The following is a 22497-nucleotide window of genomic DNA, read 5'->3' as shown; positions in this document are numbered from 1 at the left end:
TCTAGGAAAACTTGTATAAAAATTACACAAAAACCCACAAAAAAAATATAAAATAAGAATTATGTACATAAATTAGTGAAAAATATCTGACACAGCTTTTTCTAGTGGGGTAACAACAAAAGGGTGCACATATATTTTGTATACACATATTACACAAAGGCCAAAACCTAAAGAACAACATCGCTGACAATCGCGCGCGCGTGTGTGTTGCAAACGACATCCATAAGACGCAGCTGATGTTTGTGCAGTTTTTTGTATACCTGAAACAATAGTGGCACAGGAACGTTGTTGGCGTTGTTATTGTAAGTAGCGCTCATTTATGTAATTCGCTTGTTTTCTTGTATTCTGCTTTCGTTGCTGGCAATGCATTGCGCCGCAGTGTTGCCAGATGATTCAAACTATTTACATATAGCATATAATAGTGTTATATTTATGTAATGCATGTATGCAATTGAAATCCGTAATTCATTCAGTTGCATTTTGTGGTTTGAATTACATTATAAATATATCGATATATCGGCATAAACTGCAATGCAATGCACAACGGCAACGCTGCACTCCGAGCAGCTGTCGTTTCTGTTGTTGTTGTTGGGCTGTCAGCAAAGCACGAAACACCGTATGAAAGCAAAACAACCGAAGATGATTGATTTTTCGTCGTGCGCTTGAGTTTGTGTCGGAAAAGTAGGCGACGAGTGCGACAAAACAAGCTTGTGAAAAGCTGGCAGCAGTGAAAATTTTTAGAACTCAGTCTCACAATCGTCGCGCTAGCGAGCGGACGGAGCTGTTCGAAAATTACAAAACAAATTAATTTCATTGGATACTAAGCTTCAAATTCTAGTGTAAACATTATGTGTTTTCTTAAAACCAAAATTTCTAGTGTAATTTAAATTTTTTGTATGAAGGGAATATCGTGTGCTCTGTGCGTGTGTTTAATTGTTTGTTATTCTGTAATGTGTGCATTAAGTGAGATAAAATAATGAACAACAACAACTCAGTATCAAATGTCGCGTTGAAGTTTTTAAATGAAAATAAATGCTAAAGCTGCTTGAAACTCTCGCATCGTTTACATAAAAGGAAGAAAAAATTCGCTGCCGCAGCAAAGGAATTTTTGCTGCTGCTGTTGCAGAAAATAAAAAAAAAAAACAAAAAAAAATACATAGTGCCATATACGTCACACAGAATACCGCGAGTGTGAGTGAGACGGCCTGCCTGCCTGCCTGCACCCCCGGAAATGTAACGCACGCACACAAACGCAAAAGAAAAACTTGCACCTGAAAGTTTTCGTGTCGTCGTGTCGTCGTGTCGTGTTTTCGTCGCCAGCCTTCGTGCTCGCTCGTGCGTCGTTGCAACAACTGCCGACGAGGCCAAAGCGAAATTCTAAGTACAAAAGGTTAGTGTTATTAGCGCTACAATATTTGTCGGTTGTAGGAGTCGCGGGGGCGCGGGTAAAAGAAATAAAAAAGCAATTTTCTGTTTTCGACTCGCCTCGTTTGCACCTGTCAAAATGTCACTTTATATTTAACTATATCTGTGCGCAGCATTTGGCCTAATTTCGTGCGGATGACAGCGCAACCCCGAAGCAGGGTTGCCTTTTTCTCTGTTGTGCGTAACCAATTGAAATTGGGGCATTGGCGAACGGAACGACGAGCGTCGAAACGAGCGTCGACGGCAGCGAAACAGTTGAGCAAAGCAAACACCGTAATAACCCCTAAATCTCAGGCCAGCTCTCGCACGCCCCCCCCCTTTTGTTCGTCCATATAGAGCAAAGAGTAGAGAAAAACGCTCGCCTATTTGGCCCAGTTACTAAATCTAATTGCAGACGTGTGATAATACAAATTCTTTTGAGCGTTCTACAGCACTGGCAAAAAGACAACAAAATTTCATTTGTTCAAAGTACCTTCAAGCAGATAAATTTGTTTGCACAAACACACATACACGCACACGCACAGAAGCGTGCAGCACACGCTCTCCCAGACATAACGCGCCACATTTGCGCTCTCTTGTGGATTCTGCTGCTGCCTGAGCCAAGCTGTCTATGCTTTTGGCGGCACTTTACATATGTTTTTTCCGTGTGCGAGTGCGTGTGTGTCTGTAACGAGTGCGTGCGTGTGTGTGTGCGCCAGGATGGGGGGCGTTACTGTCATTGTTATTGCTCGGCCTCTGCCTGCATCGTTGCTGTAATTCCGAGTTACTTGCTTGTTTTTTTTTTGGGGTCGCTCAGCTCTCGTTTGTGGGACAAATTTATGTATTGATTATGCTCTTATACCCTTTCAGCAGAAACTGTATGCGCTTTGCTTCAAAGTAAATTTCCATGATTTCCATTTAGGTAAATATACAGCCAGCTAATCGCCTTTCTATGCGATTTTCATGATTCCCATTTAGCTAAATTTACAGCTAGTTCCTTATGCTAATCGCCTTTCTATGCGATTTCCATGATTCCCATTTAGATTAATGTACAGCCAGCTTCTAATGCCTACCCGCCTTTCTATGCGATTTTCATTATTCCCATTTAGGTAAATGCACAGCCTCATGCTAAGCGCCTTTCTATGCGATTTCCATGATTCCCATTTATGTTAAGGGCATCTGTCATTTACTAAGTTTCCGTGCATATGTTTACGTATCTATGTACATAGGCGATGCATTGTTAGGGGCTTTGGAGGGGGAACTGCGGGCAGTTGTCTATGCCTCAGCGCACATATTCATTGCCGTTGTCTCTTTGCATTTAACTAATTAAACGTCCCACTGCCCCCGTCGCTCGTCTAGTTTTACAACAATCGGCGTTTTCCGGTGACAAGTTCCAATTTCAGAGTGAAATGCGTGCATAGAGCTTCCAAGAGATTCGACACCATATGGTAAACGGGGTAACACGAGTATTTGAGCTCTCCAGCTCTAGATGGAAGAGCTGCGCCACAAATTTCAGAGCATGTTTGTTTCTCTCTATTGCTCATGCCCAATACTACTTTGTTTTTATCAAGCGATTTATTGTTGCTATTATTGAACAATTGAAGAACAAGCAAGGCGCATTTAATGGGCACTTTTATCAACCATTTGGTTCTGTTGCGATAAAACGTGCACTGATAGTAAATTTGTATGGACATTGAAATTGGCAACGCGTCCGTCACAACCAAATGCAATTAGATGGATGGTCAGTGTTGTGAGTGGAGCTAATGGGAACGATATCACGTAATATTCCAGAATAGTAAAACATTGCAGTCCAGGATTTGAACCAGTTTCTTCCCCGTAACTAATCCAAGCACTCTGCAGTCGCCTATAGAAATAAATTTGCAAAAGATGTATTAAAAATTCCACCAGCGATGACTACATATTTTGTGATTCCCCTTATATCTCGATAATATGAGAAATGAGAAATTGCCAACATTAAACGGCAGCAATAGATAAAATATTAATTTAAAAATAGCTAGAAAAAAAGTGGTATTTAATGTCGAATAGTCTCTGTCAAGTAGTTGCTGTTATTCTTTGTTATTTGTGATGTTTCTTGTGTTTTGTGCTTTTTGTTTATTTTTAAACGCAATTACGTGCGGAACCATTTGACATTTTCGAAAAGCGGGCATACAGAAATATGATAAACTAATCGCATGACGTGTACCTAGCAGTGTCTTGTATATATATCGTATCTTTCCTTTTCCATTCCACTTTCATGTGCCGTCTTTGTTGTTCTGCCTTCTTTGCTGTCGTTGCGTCTGATTGATGTTTTGGATACATTCTCTGGTGGCCCACATTTAATGTAGGCTAAGGCAACGCAACGCCCGTCGACGCAGCTCATCAAGTGCAGCCGTACAAAGCCATTAATAGTCGGTGCGGGCACCATGGACTCGCTTAAATTACCAAAAGGTTCGTAGCGGAAAGCCAGAAGAGTGTGTAAATGAGAAACTAAACGAATTTTGTCTACCCTTTTCCCCCTTACAGGCAGCAGCGCCAATAGCAGCGCCAGCGGCAGCAACAGCAATCTATCCGGCTCGGCGTCCACATCGGTCGTCGGTAGCCTGGCAACAACACCCACATCGGCGGTGCCGGCAACAGTGCCAACCACAATTAAGACACCGCCCGGCCTGAGCAGCAGCACGCCCATCGCGGTGCGTTTCAATGCCAACCAGGAGTCGCTGGACGACATACTCCATTCGTTTCATCAAAGCACGCAGCAGCAGCAACAGCAGCAGCAGCACATCCACAGTCCCAGCGGCGGAATCAGTGGCGGGGGCGATGCCTCGCCCACCTTGATGGGCATTAAGAACAATGGCGCTCTGGGCATGATGGTCAATCCCTGTGACTCGCATTCGCTCTCCAGCAGCCCCTCACAGCAGCAGCAGCAGCAGCAGCAGCAACAGCAGCAGCAACATCTGCATCAACATCAACAGCAGCAGCAGCAAGCCGCAGCGCTTTTTGGCGTAAGTATTCGATTACTTTGTAAATGTGCATCCAACTGTTTATCGATAATTGGCGCACACTAAAAAGCTTTAATGTGACTGAAGAGAATATACGCTTTCTGGCTCGGTTTGGGCATCGAAGACAAAGAAAATAGAGTCAAGCATATACACTTCAGTAATCAGTCATACTCTCTGTAATGATATGCTCTTTATTTCAAAAGCAATATATTCGTATGAACTTTAAACCATTGCTGGTATTATAGAGTGGATGCTTCCACTTACATTTGATACTTTCAAAACTTATCAGAAGATGCCTTTAATCTTAAACAGAAATAATATCTAAAAAAACAATGAATTCGTAATTCATATTTTTTTGTAAATTAATATAGATTTTACTTTCGTATACTTTCTATCTAAAAGTAATATATTCTTTGATCCTTAACGGATATTGATTCATTGCATTCGATATATTAAATCGGAAATCCCTTATAAATTCAGTAATGTTATATCAATTGGGCATTTCTATTCGATAAATTTACCTGTATAATAAGCAACTTCTTATTTATTTGGATATGTTCCTTATTCAAAAATAAGATTTCATAATAGATTTATTGGCTTAATCTTTTTTCTAAAGTGTATTTGGTCTTCGGTATTTGGTCTCCCGAAGTTCAACGCCATTCCTTCTGGGTATTGTTTCTTAATACCGTTATCAGCAGTCAGCTGGCAGCGTGATTCATTTTGATTTGTCACACAGCTCGCCTTAGTCGCGGTTAGTGAGGCACTAAGCGGTCGGACTAAGCATCCAGTTTGGCGTGCAGCAACGGTCAATTAGCATTTAGCATTTAGCATTTAGTTGATTTAATTAGTGGCATATTTATTTGATTTGCGATCACAGTAGTTTTCACTTTTTAGCGGAATTTATTTTTGTTTTCGTTTCTTGTTATCTGACAGTCAGCCAGTCAGCTGTTCGGGGATTTATTTTCGTGTGCCTCGCGCTAGTGTCATACAAATTTATTTGAATTTCCGAGCATCTATTTTTGTGTGTGCCAAGGAGGAAAATAGATAGAAAAAATAAACGCTCGACAGATGTGCTGTTGCTGATATTCGATTGCAAAATCATTTTGGCAATAGCATTACTCATTGTTGCAAAATGTTTCGCCCCTCTGACCCGCTCTCTCTCTATTTATGCAACACAGAACGAGGAGGTCAATCTGCGCAACAACTATCTGCAAGGTGCAGGCGGAGCCGGTGCTGGCAGCGGAGGCTTCTTCAATCGCAAGAGGTGAGTGTCTGACATCAAACTAGAAATCTTTACATCCTAACACACAGAGCCTGACGTACCGAATTTATTGTTTGATAAACCCCCTTGTATACTTTCCTGTTCTTGTTGTTGTTGTTGCTATTACATGTGCGCCATGCAAATTTGCATATCTGCCAAATTGAACTAACACATTCACATACCCACACACTCACACACACACACACACACACGAGCTCCACATACAAAATTCCCCGTTTTGCAGCTGTTGATTTCTGCTGCTTTGTTTATTTTTGTGATGCACCATTGAATTTTGCCCATTGGAAGCTGCCTTTTAAATTATTGGCAGCCTGCTTAAAAGATCTGGCAGCACGAAACGTATGTATATTCACCACAGCATTAAGTTGGCTGCGATTGGAATGTAAATGCGTAATCAAATAACTCCATACGCAATTTGTCATGCGTTTATTTACGAAAAATGGGCTTTGCTTTAACACGTAATGTAAATTTTAATTAATATCTGCCTGCCATTTTATGGTGCGTGCGTGCTAATCGTCAATTTGTTGCACTTCGGAAATTTGCACGCGCTGCTTGCGCAGCCAACTTCACGCTGTTTCCCTTACCCGATTGGGCGACAGTGTTCAAAAGCGACGACAGCCTGTTGCGCACACTTGCAGCCCGAGTTCGTTGACCGAAAGTTTGAAGTTTGCGACTTTGATTTTTTTTTTTTTTTGCCTATTTGCTGTACTTGTGAATTTTTAATGCATTCTCCGCCCACCGGCCATAAAGCATGTCGGCTGCCGGCTTTAAAGCGTGCGAGCCAGCCCCACCCTCTGCTCGTGTGCGCGAGTCTGTAAAGTGCACTACGGTAGCAACTGGGCTTTGTTTTTGTCGCATGTATGCAACAACTCTACTATATACATAATGCACTCACATTTCTGTACAGTTGCAAGTACGTCTAGAACTTTGCTGTTTCAAGTGCTGAGCCGCCCCCGTCTGGGTCTTGGTCGTTTTGTGTGTGTGGGCAAACCTGCGTCTGGTCTCTGCACGTATTTGCCTTTTTTTTACATTTAAAATATTGCAAATTTGCATGTCTGGACGCTAACCAGAATGCTTAAAGCTTTAAGCTAGACTCTTATTGATTTTCGTGGATTTCCTGTCGGCTCGGTTCGATTTGCCTGCCAATCAAATATGAAATCTTTGCCTTTCGAGCGTTCTTCCGTTCAGCTTTTTCATTTCCTTTGGCATTTTTTCCGATATAAACTTGTTACTTGCGGCTAATTGCATTTTGTAATTGCATTTTCCAACACTGGCAATATCGTTACGTCTTGCTGGCGCGTGCGACACCTGCGTGGCTCGAATGCGGGCCTTGCTTATCAGGCAGACACACGCTGCCAAAGTAACTACCAGCCAACCACCACCGACTCACAGCCTACCCCGCCTTTTTTTTATATTTTTTATCTATTTACACTTGTACACGTTTCTACATGCTATACATTTGCATCATTATCATCATCGTCATCTGCAGCAGACAACATCAACAGCATCCGACTCGCCATCCTCATTAACTGGCGCCCCCCTCAACTCAATTTAAATCCCAGCTGCCTTTGCGTTATGGCAACGTCGCAGACTTTTTCTGAAATTACAAATTTTCCATGTCTGGGCATGGTCGTACAGTTTGGCAGCCACTGTGCTTTGTCAATCAATTAGCGTGGCCGTGCGAGTGGCAGCAACAGTAACAGCAAGAGCGACAACAAAAAGAGCGTAGCAAATTATACAAATTTGAACTAGTTTCGATATCCATTAGCATTAGCCTTAACACCCCCAACCCCACCCACCCCTCTGTTAACCCATTGCCGCCCAATGTGCGTGTTATTGCCATGTTTCCAATTTGTTATTCTGGGCCGTCTTTTAAGAGCTTAAAGGTTTAAGAAATTCTTGTAGCAATGTATGTGTATGTGTGTGTGTATATCGTTTATCGTTATCGTTATCGCAACAACTAAAAATAATAAGAAACAAATACAAACAAACCGTGTGCAGTGTCAAGTGTTTCGAATTTCGTTTGAAATATGTTTTAAAAGCGTGCACAGTGCATTCACAACTGGGCGTAACAGTGCTGCTAAAACTGCGCGAGTTAAGAAACCAGCCAACGCATCTGTAACTGTTCATGTATGATTGGATATTACGAAACAGCCACTAGCACCACCCAAAAATGAGACATCCACACCATTCACCACAGCAGCAACAAAAACCAAAACAAAAACATTATTACCAACAACCACAACAAGTATCCTACACCACCACCACCAAAACCACCAACCACCACCACCACCAGAACTAAACCACCAACAAAAACAACAGCAACAACATCGATATTGCCGCAACAGCAACAACAAAAAAATCGACGTTATAAACAAACTCGGAGAAGGGAGCAATTTATTGAGATTTTAATTTGGCTTCAAGTTCAATTAGGGCTTAGATAACTTCTGCTTAAAAGACAACCACGCCCAGTGTAACAAATATAAATGTACATTCCATAAATTCCATAAATTTCTTAGAATTTATTCTTTTCATTTTGAACGCTGGGCGGCAATGTTTATAAAAATGAACCTCTTAGAGCATACAAAAAAAAAAACTAATGCCATTTCTTTTATCTATCCCTATCCGAAACATTATTTGAAGCAAATCTTTGAACAAATTGCTCCTTTTTATAATATCCAAATCTATAATGACAAATGAATACCCTGCAAATGCACATCAAATTCCAAACTTGTAAACGCCTCTTCATCTCTGTTACCTTCCCTGCAGCTGCAGCGGTCTGCCGCCCAATCTCAATCTCAACAAGCCGCCGCCCCAGCTACAGCAACAGCAGCAGCAGCAACACCATCAACAGCAGCAGCAGCTGTCGCCCAATTTGAGTGCACTGCATCATCATCAGCACCAGCAGCAACAACAGCAGCAGCAGCAGCGGGATGGAGGTGGTGCGCATAGTCCCTCCTCGCCGGGTGGTGGCGGCGGCGGCGGTGGATCGCCGTATAATGGCTCTCAGGCGGGCTGCAGCAGCGGCGGCATCTCGCCCATTCCGCCCATGTCCATGCCGGGCGTCTCGCCCAAATATAGACGAAGCATATCCTTTCCCATCAAGGGCAGTTCGCCAACAGCGCTTTATGGCTGCGCCGGCTCGCACCTGGACGGCATGGGCGGTCCCGGTCCCGGCCACATGAACATACCCACGCTTTCCATTGGCAATGGCGGCGGTGGCGGCATGGGCACAGCCGGCGCCACAGGCGGCGGCGATGCGCCCTATCTGGGCAGTAATTACGGCAACATGATGACGGCCAATGGGCAGCTGCATCACGTGCAAGGCGGCAACGTGGGCATGGAGAACACCCTCAGTGATTATATGCGCGGCATGTCGCTGGGCGGCGGAGCCGGTGGCGATAACATGGTCATGATGAACGAGCGCATGCGCAGCCTGGCCGGCGGCGGCGGCGGCGTGGTCGGACCGAAGCATTTGAGCGAGGCTGATGCCATGGCCATAGCTGCGGGCAATGATCCAACGGTCTACTTGAATGCACTTAAGATGGGCTCCCCGTCGCGCCTGTCGCCCCATTCGCCACACTCGCCCATCCCGGGCGGCAATGGGGGCAACGCTGGCGATGGCACGGCACGCTTCTCCCGGAAGGTGTTTGTTGGCGGCCTGCCGCCGGACATTGATGAGGACGAGATAACCACATCGTTTCGTCGCTTTGGACCACTCGTGGTTGACTGGCCGCATAAGGCCGAGTCCAAGTCATATTTTCCGCCCAAGGGCTATGCGTTTCTGCTGTTCCAGGACGAGAGCAGCGTACAGCAGCTAATTGATTCGTGCATCACGGACGAGGACAAACTATATCTGTGCGTCTCCTCGCCCACCATCAAGGACAAGGCGGTGCAAATAAGACCCTGGCGTCTGGCCGATGCGGACTATGTGCTGGATGCGACCATGTCCCTGGATCCGCGCAAGACCGTCTTTGTGGGCGGTGTGCCACGTCCACTGAAGGCCTTCGAGCTGGCCATGATCATGGATCGCCTGTATGGGGGCGTCTGTTATGCGGGCATCGATACCGATCCCGAGCTCAAATATCCCAAGGGCGCCGGCCGTGTCGCCTTCTCGAATCAGCAGAGCTACATAGCGGCCATATCGGCGCGCTTCGTACAGCTGCAGCACGGCGACATTGACAAGCGGGTGGAGGTGAAGCCATATGTGCTGGACGATCAGATGTGCGACGAGTGCGAGGGACAGCGTTGCGGCGGCAAGTTTGCGCCGTTCTTCTGCGCGAATGTGACCTGTCTGCAGTATTACTGCGAGCACTGCTGGGCGGTAATACATTCCCGTCCGGGCCGGGAATACCACAAGCCGCTGGTCAAGGAGGGTGCCGACCGGCCGCGTGCGGTGCCCTTTCGCTGGTGTTAACGGCGGCGCTGGTAGGCCGCGCTGCATGACGAGAGACGCCAACAGAGAGAGCAACGACATCGGTTGTTGGACGCAGCGCTGGCAGTGCCCAGATTACTTACCAATACACATCACCAGCAGGCGCCGGAGCGGCAGGAGCGACAGGAGCGCCAGGACAGGCATGATCGTGGACACCAACAACACGAGCGGCCGCATTCGGAGAGTGAAGGACGCGAGAGACGTGCACAGCGCCGGAGAAAGTTGTAATTAGTATATAAGGCAAGCACACAAACGCACGTATACACTCACTAAAAATGACACACAGATAAACACACACACACACACACACACACACACACACACACACACACACACACTCACACACACAAACACACGGGCCAAGGCGAGGCTAAAGTAGAACTAACCCAAGAATAGTCACAACACAAGGTGCAATAGCGCCAGGGCCTCGGGCACAGGCTGCGGTCTGTTTGCCAGCCCTGGGCAACAGCCAAGAGGCGGCCCATTAATGGGCCAACATTTCTGGGCAACACACTCGCCAAAAAAAAAAGAAAGAAAGAACAGCATAGTTTTAGTTGTAATTTATTTCAACAGCCCCCCTTTTTGGAATCTGAGTTTTCTTTGGGAAGACGCATGCACAGTATTTTTTGTACTTTATTTTAATCGATTTTTTTTTTATATATATACATACGAAACAATTAAGAAAGAATTGCATAGGTGAAACACAATAATATTGCCATCTAAAAGAACGCCAAGACCACCAACAAGATTGAGTTGACATCATCTATCAGCCAAATATCCTCGCAAGACAGACAACTAGTATATAGCACTATATGTATACCATATCTGAACCAGAGACTAGTCTAAAATTATAAATGAGCTCGAGATGTATATTTCTTGGAGTGTGCGTCGTCAGTAAAGCAACCAAATTGCAAACCCCAAGTTCCTAAACCTTAGCAGAATCTTTGGAAGTCGGAAGAGTTTGTGGCTTCCAATTCGAATCTAATCAAAATTTATGTGATTAGATATTTTATATTTTTGAAAAATGCAACTGCATTTCAATGAAATATCAAATCATTTGTGTCGACTTGACATTAATTATTAAAAGCAAACCATTTTTTTTTAAGAGGCAGAAACAACAAGCTTTACACGCTTTTTGTTTTGTTTTTGTTTTTCAATCTTAAAAATTGTTGCCACAATACAATACGATATTTAAGTTAGAGATCAAAAACCCAACAATTTAAGTTGCATTTTGTTGTTAAGAATCACACGAATATACGACATATATAAGCAACATATATCTTGTCTAAGATATATATACATATATATTTCTTTGCAATTATATATATGTTTTCCAAATAGTATTGTTGCAACACGTTTTACCAACAACGTGCCATTTCAAATCAGAGTTTTAATATCCATATGACCCACAGACACACACACACACACACACACACACAAAATCGACTAACAACTAATTATATATATTATTTTAATTGGTGATTAAGTAATTTTCGCGGCTTAAGCTCAGGAAAATCGTATATATTTGAAATTTTCTTAACCATATATGTTGAATATATACGATTTTGAATTAATTTATTACTATGCTTGCTACCACAATTACGTTGCATGTGAAAATCGTACGAGTAAACAAATCAATGACTATATATATATATATATATTTTTATATATATGTATATACCACACACTCTAGATATCCCGACATAGAATAAACAAATCAGCTGGAATATTTAAAATTAATTAGTTACACAATATTATTAACAAGAATAATCGAAATGCATTTTTGGGATGCCCTTAAATCGGTCGAACACATTTCTACACTACGATTTTTACATGCCACGTGATTCGATTTTCACACTTGCTCGGGACAACAGCAATCGAAAGGATGTTGAGCCGATATATCGATAATTAATGATTATCGATTATACACAATGATTACGCAATTTGTTAATAAAAATCCTGGCGATCTATGTGCTCATTTCTGGTTAGAGCCTAGTCAGCATACACTCCTACATTTACGCCCACAAATTACAAACCCTACGACAAGATTTCAAATTCCCACACACACACACACACACCCACACACACACACCCACACACACACAGCTACACCTACGCACACTATTAAATGCTGCTATTACACGAAAGAACTTTGTTAAAATTAAACAAAAAATGCGTCATTAAATAAAAATAATTATTTGTTAACTATGCAAAAACAAAAAAAAAGTCAAATTAACTTGTGTTCAGTATTATGTTTTTTTGTTGTATTTTATTATTTTGTTTATAATAACTTATAATTTATGTCACACTGTTTGCCTTAGTTATTTATTTACTTTAGTAAGTTGTGTCAAATTTCAATTTGCCGGGCGTGTTGCTAGCTGGAAATAAAAAGCGAAACACAAAAAATATATATAACAATTTAAACCATGTGTAACACGTTTTTATACATATAATATTTATACGAGTAAATGCATGAACTCTTTAAATACTTAACAAAAATATAATAGACAACTTTTTATATAGCAATTTTTGTATAAACTGTTTTTTAGTCAAAGGTGAGAAACAAAAATACGAACCACAACATACATATATAAACTGAATTCTGAATACATACTTTTGTGCAATACTAATTCGTAAATAATTTAATACAATATAATTAATTATATATATATATACATATACCTATATGTTAATTGCGTTATACATACTTATATATATAATATGTAATATTACTGAAATGGCAAACGCGTAACCAAAACTAGCTTAAACCAAAATATTACCAAAAAAAAAAGACCCGAAATAATGCCGTATTTGTGCAAGGCTCAGAGTAAAATATCGTCGTATTTCCGTTGACTGTAAAAACCGAATATATCTGAACAGCTTCTGGTCTATAAACCGAGGCAATAAACGTTTATAGTTGGAAAACAAATGTGTAATATATATATATATATATAACTCGATTCTCAAACCTTTTAAATATGTAGAACTTAAAAAACTTGCAAAAAACTACAACAAAAACACAAAAAAAGAGAAATTAGTAAATGAACTTTTTGATTTTCCAATTTATATACGAAATCTTTTGCTACATAAGAATGCATGTTTAAAGGCACTTCGAGGCGAAAACAAAATACGATATTTTTTCTATACTACAAAACAAATACTACAAAAAATATTAAATTACAAAACCAAACCAAAACATATTTGAGTACCAGTCGCTTTGGACTTTTAAATGTGTATGTATATTAATAAACGATAGTCAAATCTATTAGCAAATTTTTGCTCGCGCTTTGTTTACATAAACGAAACCAAAAACAAAACTAAACTAAACGAAACCTTAAACTCAAAAGTCACAAACTTGTAATTAAAGTCGATCGGTTGGCACTTTCAAGTCGGAGCATTACACAAATTAATAGCAATTTTCTAGAATTTTTATATTACAATTAACAAAACTGAAAGAAATAAAAGTACGGCATACATATGACGGCATATGTTATTCTATATACATTAAACATATGTCCTATATATATATATATATATATATATTTTTGAAACTGCATAATTAGAGGACTTGAAGCGTTTGTTTGTTTTAAAAAAAAAAATTGTTAGCTAATTGACATTAACTGTATTGAAACCAAAAACAAAAAAAAACAAAAAAACGAAAAAATATTATAACCCAAAAAAAAAAAACAATTTGCAGCCTGCTCTTTGTAGTGTAAATGTTTTATGCAAATATTTTAAACAAATTGTGTGCTAAAAACATGAATGTAATGAAATGCTAGTCCTTAAAAGAAGGCATCTGAAATATGTGTGTAAAAACCAAACAAAATGGCGGTTGGCGAAGGCCGTAGGCCGTGGCAAATAACGGTAACAATGTGTAATGAGGATGTTTTTTAAATGTAGTGAAATTCAATATTTTATAGATTTTTATACTTTTATAAACATATACTTTATACTTTAACTGTTAAACACTCTACAAAATGACGCAAAAATGAAAACTTATTTAAATATGCTAATAACAAAAAAAAAAACAAACAACTATTAAATGGAAATATTTTACATATGCTACTAAAAAGAGAGAAATAATTGTAAACAAAAATAAAACTCTTGTAACAATTGTAAGCAAACGCTCAACGTTTTGGCAAAAACTGGAATCTTTTGTAGCGTGCTATATATAATGAATATAATATAAATAGGTATGAATTGTTTGTTATTTAAGTATTCCAAATGTAAAGGCAAAATGAGCAGCACGATGAAGAAGAAGAAGCAAAAGCAGAAGTAGAAGCAGTAAAAGATTGAGTCAAAGACATTTGCGTTTATAGAGAATCTTTTTATAAGCCCTTTCGAAAGCAGCCATCAAGACTATATTATCAATATTGTTTTTAGTTTTATACAAATTGTAAGTTAATACTTTTACTTATAGATTGTCAATGGTTTTTTATTTGTTATTATTGATTTTTGGTAACATTTTATACGACAGAAGCTAGTGTTATATTTTGTATGCGTAGCTCTTAAAAATTATATACATATATATATATTTTTATATGTTTTGTAGTTTGTAGTTGCTTGTAGCTTTAGTCGATTGCGTTGATACACTTTTATACCTTGTTTTATTATTTTTCTATATATATATATAAAGGAGAATATGTATAAAAATATTTGATATATGCAATTTATACAAAACCTTTTGCTATAACATAATAAATGAACATCAAGTAAATTGTGTTTGTTTGTTTTTTATTTTGTTGTTTACTTTTTATCTATATAAAGTATTGTAAATACATTAAATATATGAATTATTAGTTACACATACATACAACTAATATACTTAAACGATACAAAAAAGACTCTACAAAAAAGTATTGGAACTTGAACTTATTATTAAATATTTAATATATGTTTATTCAAATTGGTCAATATGTGTTTTGATACCAAAATATGAACAACAACAAGAATTATATGAAATTTACACGTAGTACAATTGATGAAATTTATAAACGTAATATCTATGTATTTTTTGAAAACCACAACAAAAAAAAAAACATTACTTGAAAACTTGCTTCAAGTAATTGCTAAAAATAATAAAAAAAAATATATATATATAAATTAAATATAAACAAAAGTATAATAACTAAAATTCTGCTTAGTGCACTTTGCATTCCAGAGCCGCGTTTTGTTTACGAACTATTTCAATATGCAGAAAAAGGAGTAATAATAATAAATATACCAAAAAAAATTGGCTTAGAAATTACTATAAAAAGTTAAAAATTAGCAAAACGTTTAGCCCCTATGATTTGTTATTAAATAAATTGATATTATTTTTTGAGTATTTTCATAGCACAATTTATGTACAGTTTTTCGTTTGTAGCTAGTTAAAGAAAAGAAAAGGTCGACGACGGTTGAGAAGTGAAATTCTTTTAAATAGACAATTTTTTAACTGAAATCCTTGAACAAGAAAAAAAATTAAAAAAAACTAAACCCAATTAACTTTACATTTTGAATGCTAATTGGAGAAAGCTTTGATCGACAACAAGAATAAAAAAAAAACAAAAAAAAACACACATACAAGGTTATATAAACAACAATTTGGTACCTTTTTAAACTTATTAAAGAATTTTACAACAATTAAAAAAATCGGAATGATTGAGAAAAAGTAGCCTGTAAAGCGAGTGTCAAGCACACGCTCTTCCATTTTAATTTTGTGCGTATACGTAATGTGTGCGGCATATAAGATTTAGTCCTTCGATGTAACTAAAATTGAGCGCCCTTACTAATGAATTCCTTTTAGCTAAATATTCAGAAATACAAGCAAGAGCATATAATTTTTTAGCATTATACAATTCAAAACAAAAACAAAACCAGAACAAAAACCAAAAGTATAAATATGAATAGTAAAACCTAAAGCAAAGTTGGCAAATAGAAAAAACAAAAAAAAACTATAAAGTAAACCAAATAATTATATATACATATATATATATAATATATATATATATATATATGTATATTATTATATATATGTACATATATAACAATAACATTATATATGAAGCGTATGCAAATTTAGCGAAATATTCCATATTTTATAGTCATTTTCAATAAACGTAATTTTTTAATTTTTACAAAATTCAAGTTGGAAAAAATGCAAAAAAAAAAACTCAAAAAAAAGTATTTGTAGTTTTCTAAATCAAAAAAAAAAAAAAAACAAAATATAATGAAACTCTCGATTTCCAATCATGTTTTTCCTCCAGACGTTGCAAAACGTTCTCCAATTGACAGATAAACAGTTAAATGTTCAAACAAAAAAAAACGTAATACAATATATATATTTGAATAGGAGCTAATTAGAGACCCCATATGATATTTGTCATGTGCGAAAACCCAATTACCAAGTTAAACCAAAATACATACATACCAACTAGAGACATATGCAACAAAACTCCAGTTAAACAAACTCCCCAAAAACTAAATGGAAGTCGAAACTAAAATATCAGCAGTACTACAATGCAATATTAAGCAAAAACAAAAACAAAAGCGAAAAAACAAAAAAACCAAACAAATCAACATTGAATAATTAATGGAAATATGTAAAACCGTAACGAATGAAAATTATATGTACGATTATATACAAAAAATATATTCCAATACCTTTTCTAAGGCAATCCAAACCGGAGGGCGCCCCAAAATAATATAAAGTAACAAACAAAAAAATTTAATAAAAAACCAACAAAAAAAAAACAGACAGGTTATATAGAACAAATGAAAAATAAAACATATATCTTCATTCAAATAAATAAAAGTAACTTTTCTGGAATAATTAAAAACAATGCTTTTATATTTATTGATAGCTGAATTCTTGTAAAGTCTGGCATAGACCCGGGAAATTTGTTCTTGAATAACTTTATTGAATAACTTAATTGAATGCGGCATATGTTGAGAATATATATATATTCCGGAATCAACTGAAAGCTGTCAAACCCGAAATGGTTGCAGCCCGGAATTCCACATTATTGGTTCATTGAACTAAATCTTGAACCAGTTCCATAAATTTCTATGGAGTCAATTTTAGTGCTGCATCCTGCCTGGATATTAAATTGAACCAGGTTCATGAACCGAACCATGAACCGGAACAGCATCACCTTTGCTTGTGTTAGCAGCCCTGGGGTATAAGAAGATCTTCTACCACATTTGCTCAAAAGCCGCTGGTTCAATGTTCAAACCAACTCCCTGCCTTTTAAGTATGATACGTGAAACTGTTGGGTTTTTCATTATACAACTTTTAATGAAATTTATTTATTCATTTAATTATTAATGTTATTATTATTTCATTATTGCCCCTTCTACTGAGAATATTGCAAATTGTAGATATTTCCATATAGAATTTGCGGGCTACATTCAATTGCTCAGTTTGGGGTTTCTTATGACTGGGGCCCAAATTGAGCAACAATTATTTAATAACATTTTTATTTAAATAAAATTTTGTAAAGCGTGGCCCCTAAATTCACCCTACCCGTCATGTTATAGCCAAAATTGCTGGCCGAACTTTTCTAAAAAAATAAAACAAAAAACATATAAATATATATATCAAAAGTATTTGTAAAAGATCCGGTTCGGTTAGCTTTTCAGTTCGGCATTTTTTTTTGTTTGGCTCGGCTCACGTCAAAAAAAAACTGGAGTTGCGATTTTGTAATTATTTGCTAAGCAACCAAATGTGACAATCAAATAACTGACATGTTTATATCGAATATTGTTTTTTACACTTACAGGTCGGGCAGCATCGAAGGGGTTTCGCCGACCTCTAGTGGTCCCACTTTAATCTCAGCGCTGTCAAGCAGCGTGACAGCTGCTGGTGGCATTGACAGCAACAGTAGCGCTTCGGTGGGCACCTGGAAGCTGATCAAGGGCAAGGTGTCGCAGACCATTGAAGAGATCAAATCGTCCAAGCATCACGCTTCAGTTATACCCGTCATTGTCGCCGAGTCAACGACTGGCACCACAGTGGGCTGGACCAACGACGGCGACTCGGACACGGAGTGCGTCACGATCAATACGACTGTAAGCGAGGAGCAGCATTTGACCGTTGAGAAGCAGCACAACTCCGACTCGGATCCGGAGATTGAGTTGGTCGACAGCAGCAGCCTGGGCAGCGGCGACATTGGCGCCGCAGCTGCACTTTCCACAGAAGGCTCGCGCCTGCGCCGTGGAATTGCGCACATCAAGTCCAGAGTGAAGGCCAAGCAGCAGGCAGCCGCCATGAGCAAAAAGGATAGGGAGAGCAGCGCTCTGAATGCGCCGTCAAGCATACGTGGCGGCTTTTTGCGCCGACGCAACAACAACGCGGAGGCGAACAGCGAAGGAGCCACAGGCAGTGGCCAGCAGGCCGAGCAGCCCAAGCCGATACATCAAAGCGCATCCGCTCCAGAAATTCCCATAGTCAGTGGCAAGGCCAAGCGCGGCATAGTGCTGGCCCACAAGGATGTGGAAATTGAGTCTGGCGTGGAGATGCACGAGGACATGGCACCGTCGACCGGCAGTCAGGTGTTTGCGGATGCACAGACGAACAATGTCCAGTTCTCAGACGTTGACACCGTCAGGGAACGAAGTTTCGTTCTTGATCTGCCGCTGAACAACGCGAGCAACCTCCTGGAGGAGTCGTTGCAAAGGAGCTCCGTGCCCCTTAGGAACAACCTTAACGCGTCGGGCTTCTCGCTCTGGAGCACACTGAGCGCCGCCAGCTCCATCAATTGGCGTGCCAGTGCCGTCAGTCAGCCGATGCTGGCTGTGGGCAGCATAGTTGCGCTGACGGTACTGCCGCTGCCCGAATTCTGGCGCGGTGTTCTGGCCACCGTCATGTTCATCGCGGGAGTGAACTATTGCAGCCACTACATAAGCTGGTTGTTCGAGAGCCTTGTGCTGGGCACACATCCGGAGCGTCGGCCCTTTCAGATACCCAACTACGATGGCATGCCCATCTGCGAGATACCCGCCGTGGAGGAGCACAAGACGATTAAGAGTTATGCGGGCTGGATGAACGAGCTGGACAGTTATGATCCCGCTACGTTCTCTTTTGCTATGACCCGGGCCATCTATATACGCCTCGACGGCACCAATCTAACGATATCCGGCACAAATGCACGCATACCCAAGCGGCGCATGTGGAACGAGAAGCCCATCGATCGGACCAAGATTCTGTTTCTCGATCATCGCTCCTACGATTTGCGAGACGCTCGCGTCGAGCTGCTGCCCATGGGCCTAGCCAGAAAGCGGTGAGTTCTTCATCAGATAACTTGGCTTGGGGCTTGCGTGCCTAAATCATTTCATTTGCAGCTTCTTCAACCGCAAATATCCCATCCAGCTGATTGTGAAGAACGCCTGCACTGGCTTTTTTACACCCATGGAGGATGCTGATCCAACGGAGGGCACGTCTCGTGCGACTAGCGTCACGCCCACCCAGGCCAATGAGACGCTGAAATCCGTTGAGTTTGCCACCACAGTTATGCTCGCCGATGTAGGTGCAGATCGGACAACTATATATGTGATCCTTAACCCCCCTTCTGCCCTCTCATTGCAGTTGCGCCAGCTGCATCAGTCCATAACGCCCGATAAGGAAGTGCGGGACATAACCATACCATGCGGCGACGAGGTGCGTCTGCTGATGTTTGCGCGCTGCGATCGCGAGAAGGAGGATTGGTATCGCCGCTTCATGGCGGCCAGCAGGGGCTGCGTCCACGAGTCGGATCTGCAGGTGCCCATGGCGCATTATGTGGAGGACACAGATCTGCAGGCGATTGCCGCCCAGCAGGCCATCAATCTAACAAGAGGTTTTCCCAAGGTGTGCATAGCCCAGCTTAGCTCTGTTTCAAGTCTTGACGCAACTTAATTGCAGGCGCGCTTCAAGGAAGGCGAGGATGGCTCCATGACTTCGCTGATTAATGATGACAATACCGGGGCCAATACGCCCGATACGCTGGACGAAGTGATCGACGAGGATCCGACGACCGATCCACAAAAAGATGGCTATGAGGGCCTTATCATGAACTCAGACGTCGCACGAAATCCGCCGGAATATGTCAAATTCATGACGGTCTACCAGGTAGCCATAATCACAATAGGTCCAGCCTTTTTTTGATTTTCGTTTTTGCCTGGCTTTTGATTTCTATGATTTTCCCCTTATGATATTCTTTTTGTACTCGTAGAACGCTTGCAATCAAAGCCAGATTCCCGTTTGCCGCAATCTCAATTATAATGCACAGAATTCTGGGGCAAATCGCCGAAGAGTAGGTTCTATTTTGTTTATTTCTTAACTTAATTGCAACATTAGCCAAATGTAGATAAATACACCCAAGTCTGGGCTCTCGTTTAAGTGCTTGGTTTATACTTCTGATGCTTTTATAGAGTCGCCGTGCCAGACGACAGGAAAACGAGCTGTGGAAGGGCATTAATCAGTCTCTATTTCTGGGCCCATCCGGCAGTGTCGTCTGGGCCAATGTGTTGTTTGGTCGCTGCCTGTTCAGCTGTCTGCATAATCCTGGACTGCAAATAAAGATTCAGGAATTCATGCAAAAGAAACTCAACTCCATAAAGGTCAGTGCCACCTGCAATCGCTGCTCTTAGTTCTTCCCACTTACTCGCTACTGTTACGCATTTTCTAGCTGCCCAGCTTTATGGAGGAGGTCATCATCACAAACATCTATTTGGGCAAATCGCCCATGCTGGTCCATCGCATATCGCAGCCCATGCTTGACGAGCGCGGCATTTGGCTGGACGCTGATGTCACCTACGAGGGCCTGGCCCACATTACGGTTACCACCAAGCTGAATCTGTTGCGCGTGCGCAGCAAACCAAAGACATCTCCCGCCAACGCGGATGCAGCTGGACCGTCACAAGATCCAAATGTGGAGGGGCGCAGTGCACCCGATGGGCTCCAGCCGGATGGCAGTAATTCCATCTTTGACAGCGATGCGGAGAGTACGGGTGGCTCCTCGTCGGATTCGGAAGCCTCGCAGCCAGGCGCACCTGTCGAGAACGCAAACAATGCCGAGTAGGTGCCTCAACTGTGTAAATCTAAAATCTAAATCTAAATCCCGCCCATTTGCAGGTTCTTCCAGAATTCGCCGGGCAATGCTCGGCGCATTTTCAAGATTGTGGATCGCATTGCCACCTCCAATTTGTTTCAGTATGCCACAGAGCTGCCGTACGTGCAGCGCGCCATGGAGAACATGAACGCGAACATAACGTTGCGTGTGGAACTGAAGGGCTTGGTGGCACGCGGCACACTGAATATACCGCCGCCGCCGTCGGATCGCGTCTGGCTATGCTTCCGGGGGCCGCCGCGTCTGTGGATATCGACAAAGCCGCAAGTTGGCGATAAGTCGGTGGATTGGTCCATTGTTACGAACGTGATTGAGAGCAAGTTGTGCGAGGCGGTCAATAAGTTTTTGGTCTATCCGAATATGGTCGATTTCTCGATACCATTCCTGGCCAAGCCCAACTACGGCGATGAGCCGCCTATGTCGTAACTTTTGGCTAATTATAATAATTTAAGTTGAAATTTTTGTAAACCTATTTACAACTGAGCTTTTCTAAAAAGTGATTTACCTTCGTTTTCCGATCTCGCTCCAAGTGTTATTTAGAAGTACTTAGCAATAACCGAACAAAAAATTCCACGTAACAGATTTGAAGCGCTTTTTTTTCCATACTCTCCGCAACAAGAAACTTCAAACTCACAGACAGCCCATAGGCTTTGTTTTTATCTATAAAAATGATTTTTCTATTTTGTATATTCACATACAGCTGAGGATCTGTTGTGATATATCATTCTGCAGGCGATGCAAGCTGTCGCTCCTTCAAGTCTTTACGCAAAGTATTCCAAAAACATAATGCAGGCACATAGCTCCTAATCTATGTATGTAAATACATACTCTAACTATATTCATATATATATCTCTCTTTTTACTGCAGCAACAATATATATTTATATATGCCTAGTTATTTAAGTCTATTCCAAGCTACTCTCTAAGCATGCGTGTGAATTTTAAATGCTTATCCAAAGCAAAAAAACATATGTATTTATATTTGGTATGGTGTTTAACTCAATTTTATATTCACTTAAGTAAACTACGTATGGAACATAAACATTCGCCAAAGGATAATTATTCCGAACATGAACAAACTCTTATATCATTTACAAGGCTGGCCGAAGAACACGAAGAGGGTCGTCAAATATGACCCATTCTTTCCAAATGAAAACAAATAATAGTTAAGCTAAACTACGAGTATATATTTTATGTAACAGAATAAACAAATAAATGAATGGCTATTTATCCATTAACTAAGTTAAGTTCGCTTTTTTATGCCTGCTCCAATTTCTTGGTCCAGTTAAAGTC

General features: G+C 40.5%; 1 protein-coding gene across 4 annotated transcripts; it reads left to right on the top strand.

Annotated features, from left to right (window-relative positions):
* Positions 1–9: 9 nt before the first annotated feature.
* On the top strand, positions 10–22423 carry LOC115770978 (translational regulator orb2-like). 4 transcript variants are annotated; one of them, XM_030716449.1, is made up of 12 exons: positions 748–1390; positions 3750–3852; positions 3928–4406; positions 5582–5667; positions 17878–19377; positions 19439–19619; positions 19683–19943; positions 19998–20204; positions 20308–20388; positions 20507–20695; positions 20764–21152; positions 21210–22416. In XM_030716449.1, exons 2-12 carry the CDS (start codon positions 3828–3830, stop codon positions 21628–21630), a joined length of 3819 nt encoding a protein of 1272 aa, XP_030572309.1. In that variant the 5' UTR covers positions 748–1390; positions 3750–3827; the 3' UTR covers positions 21631–22416. The 4 variants fall into 4 exon arrangements, 3 of the variants coding, with proteins under 3 accessions (XP_030572308.1, XP_030572309.1, XP_030572306.1); XR_004018911.1 differs by lacking the exons at positions 748–1390; positions 3750–3852; positions 3928–4406; positions 5582–5667 and having other exon boundaries at positions 17804–19377; positions 21210–22016; positions 22073–22423; XM_030716448.1 differs by lacking the exons at positions 748–1390; positions 17878–19377; positions 19439–19619; ... (4 more) ...; positions 20764–21152; positions 21210–22416 and adding exons at positions 10–302; positions 8452–12334.
* The last annotated feature ends 74 nt before the right edge of the window (positions 22424–22497 follow it).

The sequence above is a fragment of the Drosophila novamexicana genome, unplaced genomic scaffold (assembly GCF_003285875.2).
Source record: "Drosophila novamexicana strain 15010-1031.04,08,12 unplaced genomic scaffold, DnovRS2.1 tig00000024-arrow-pilon, whole genome shotgun sequence".
NCBI lineage: Eukaryota > Metazoa > Arthropoda > Insecta > Diptera > Drosophilidae > Drosophila > Drosophila novamexicana.
Note: the sequence above shows the minus strand (reverse complement) of the source record. Positions and strands in the feature narration are given on the sequence as shown.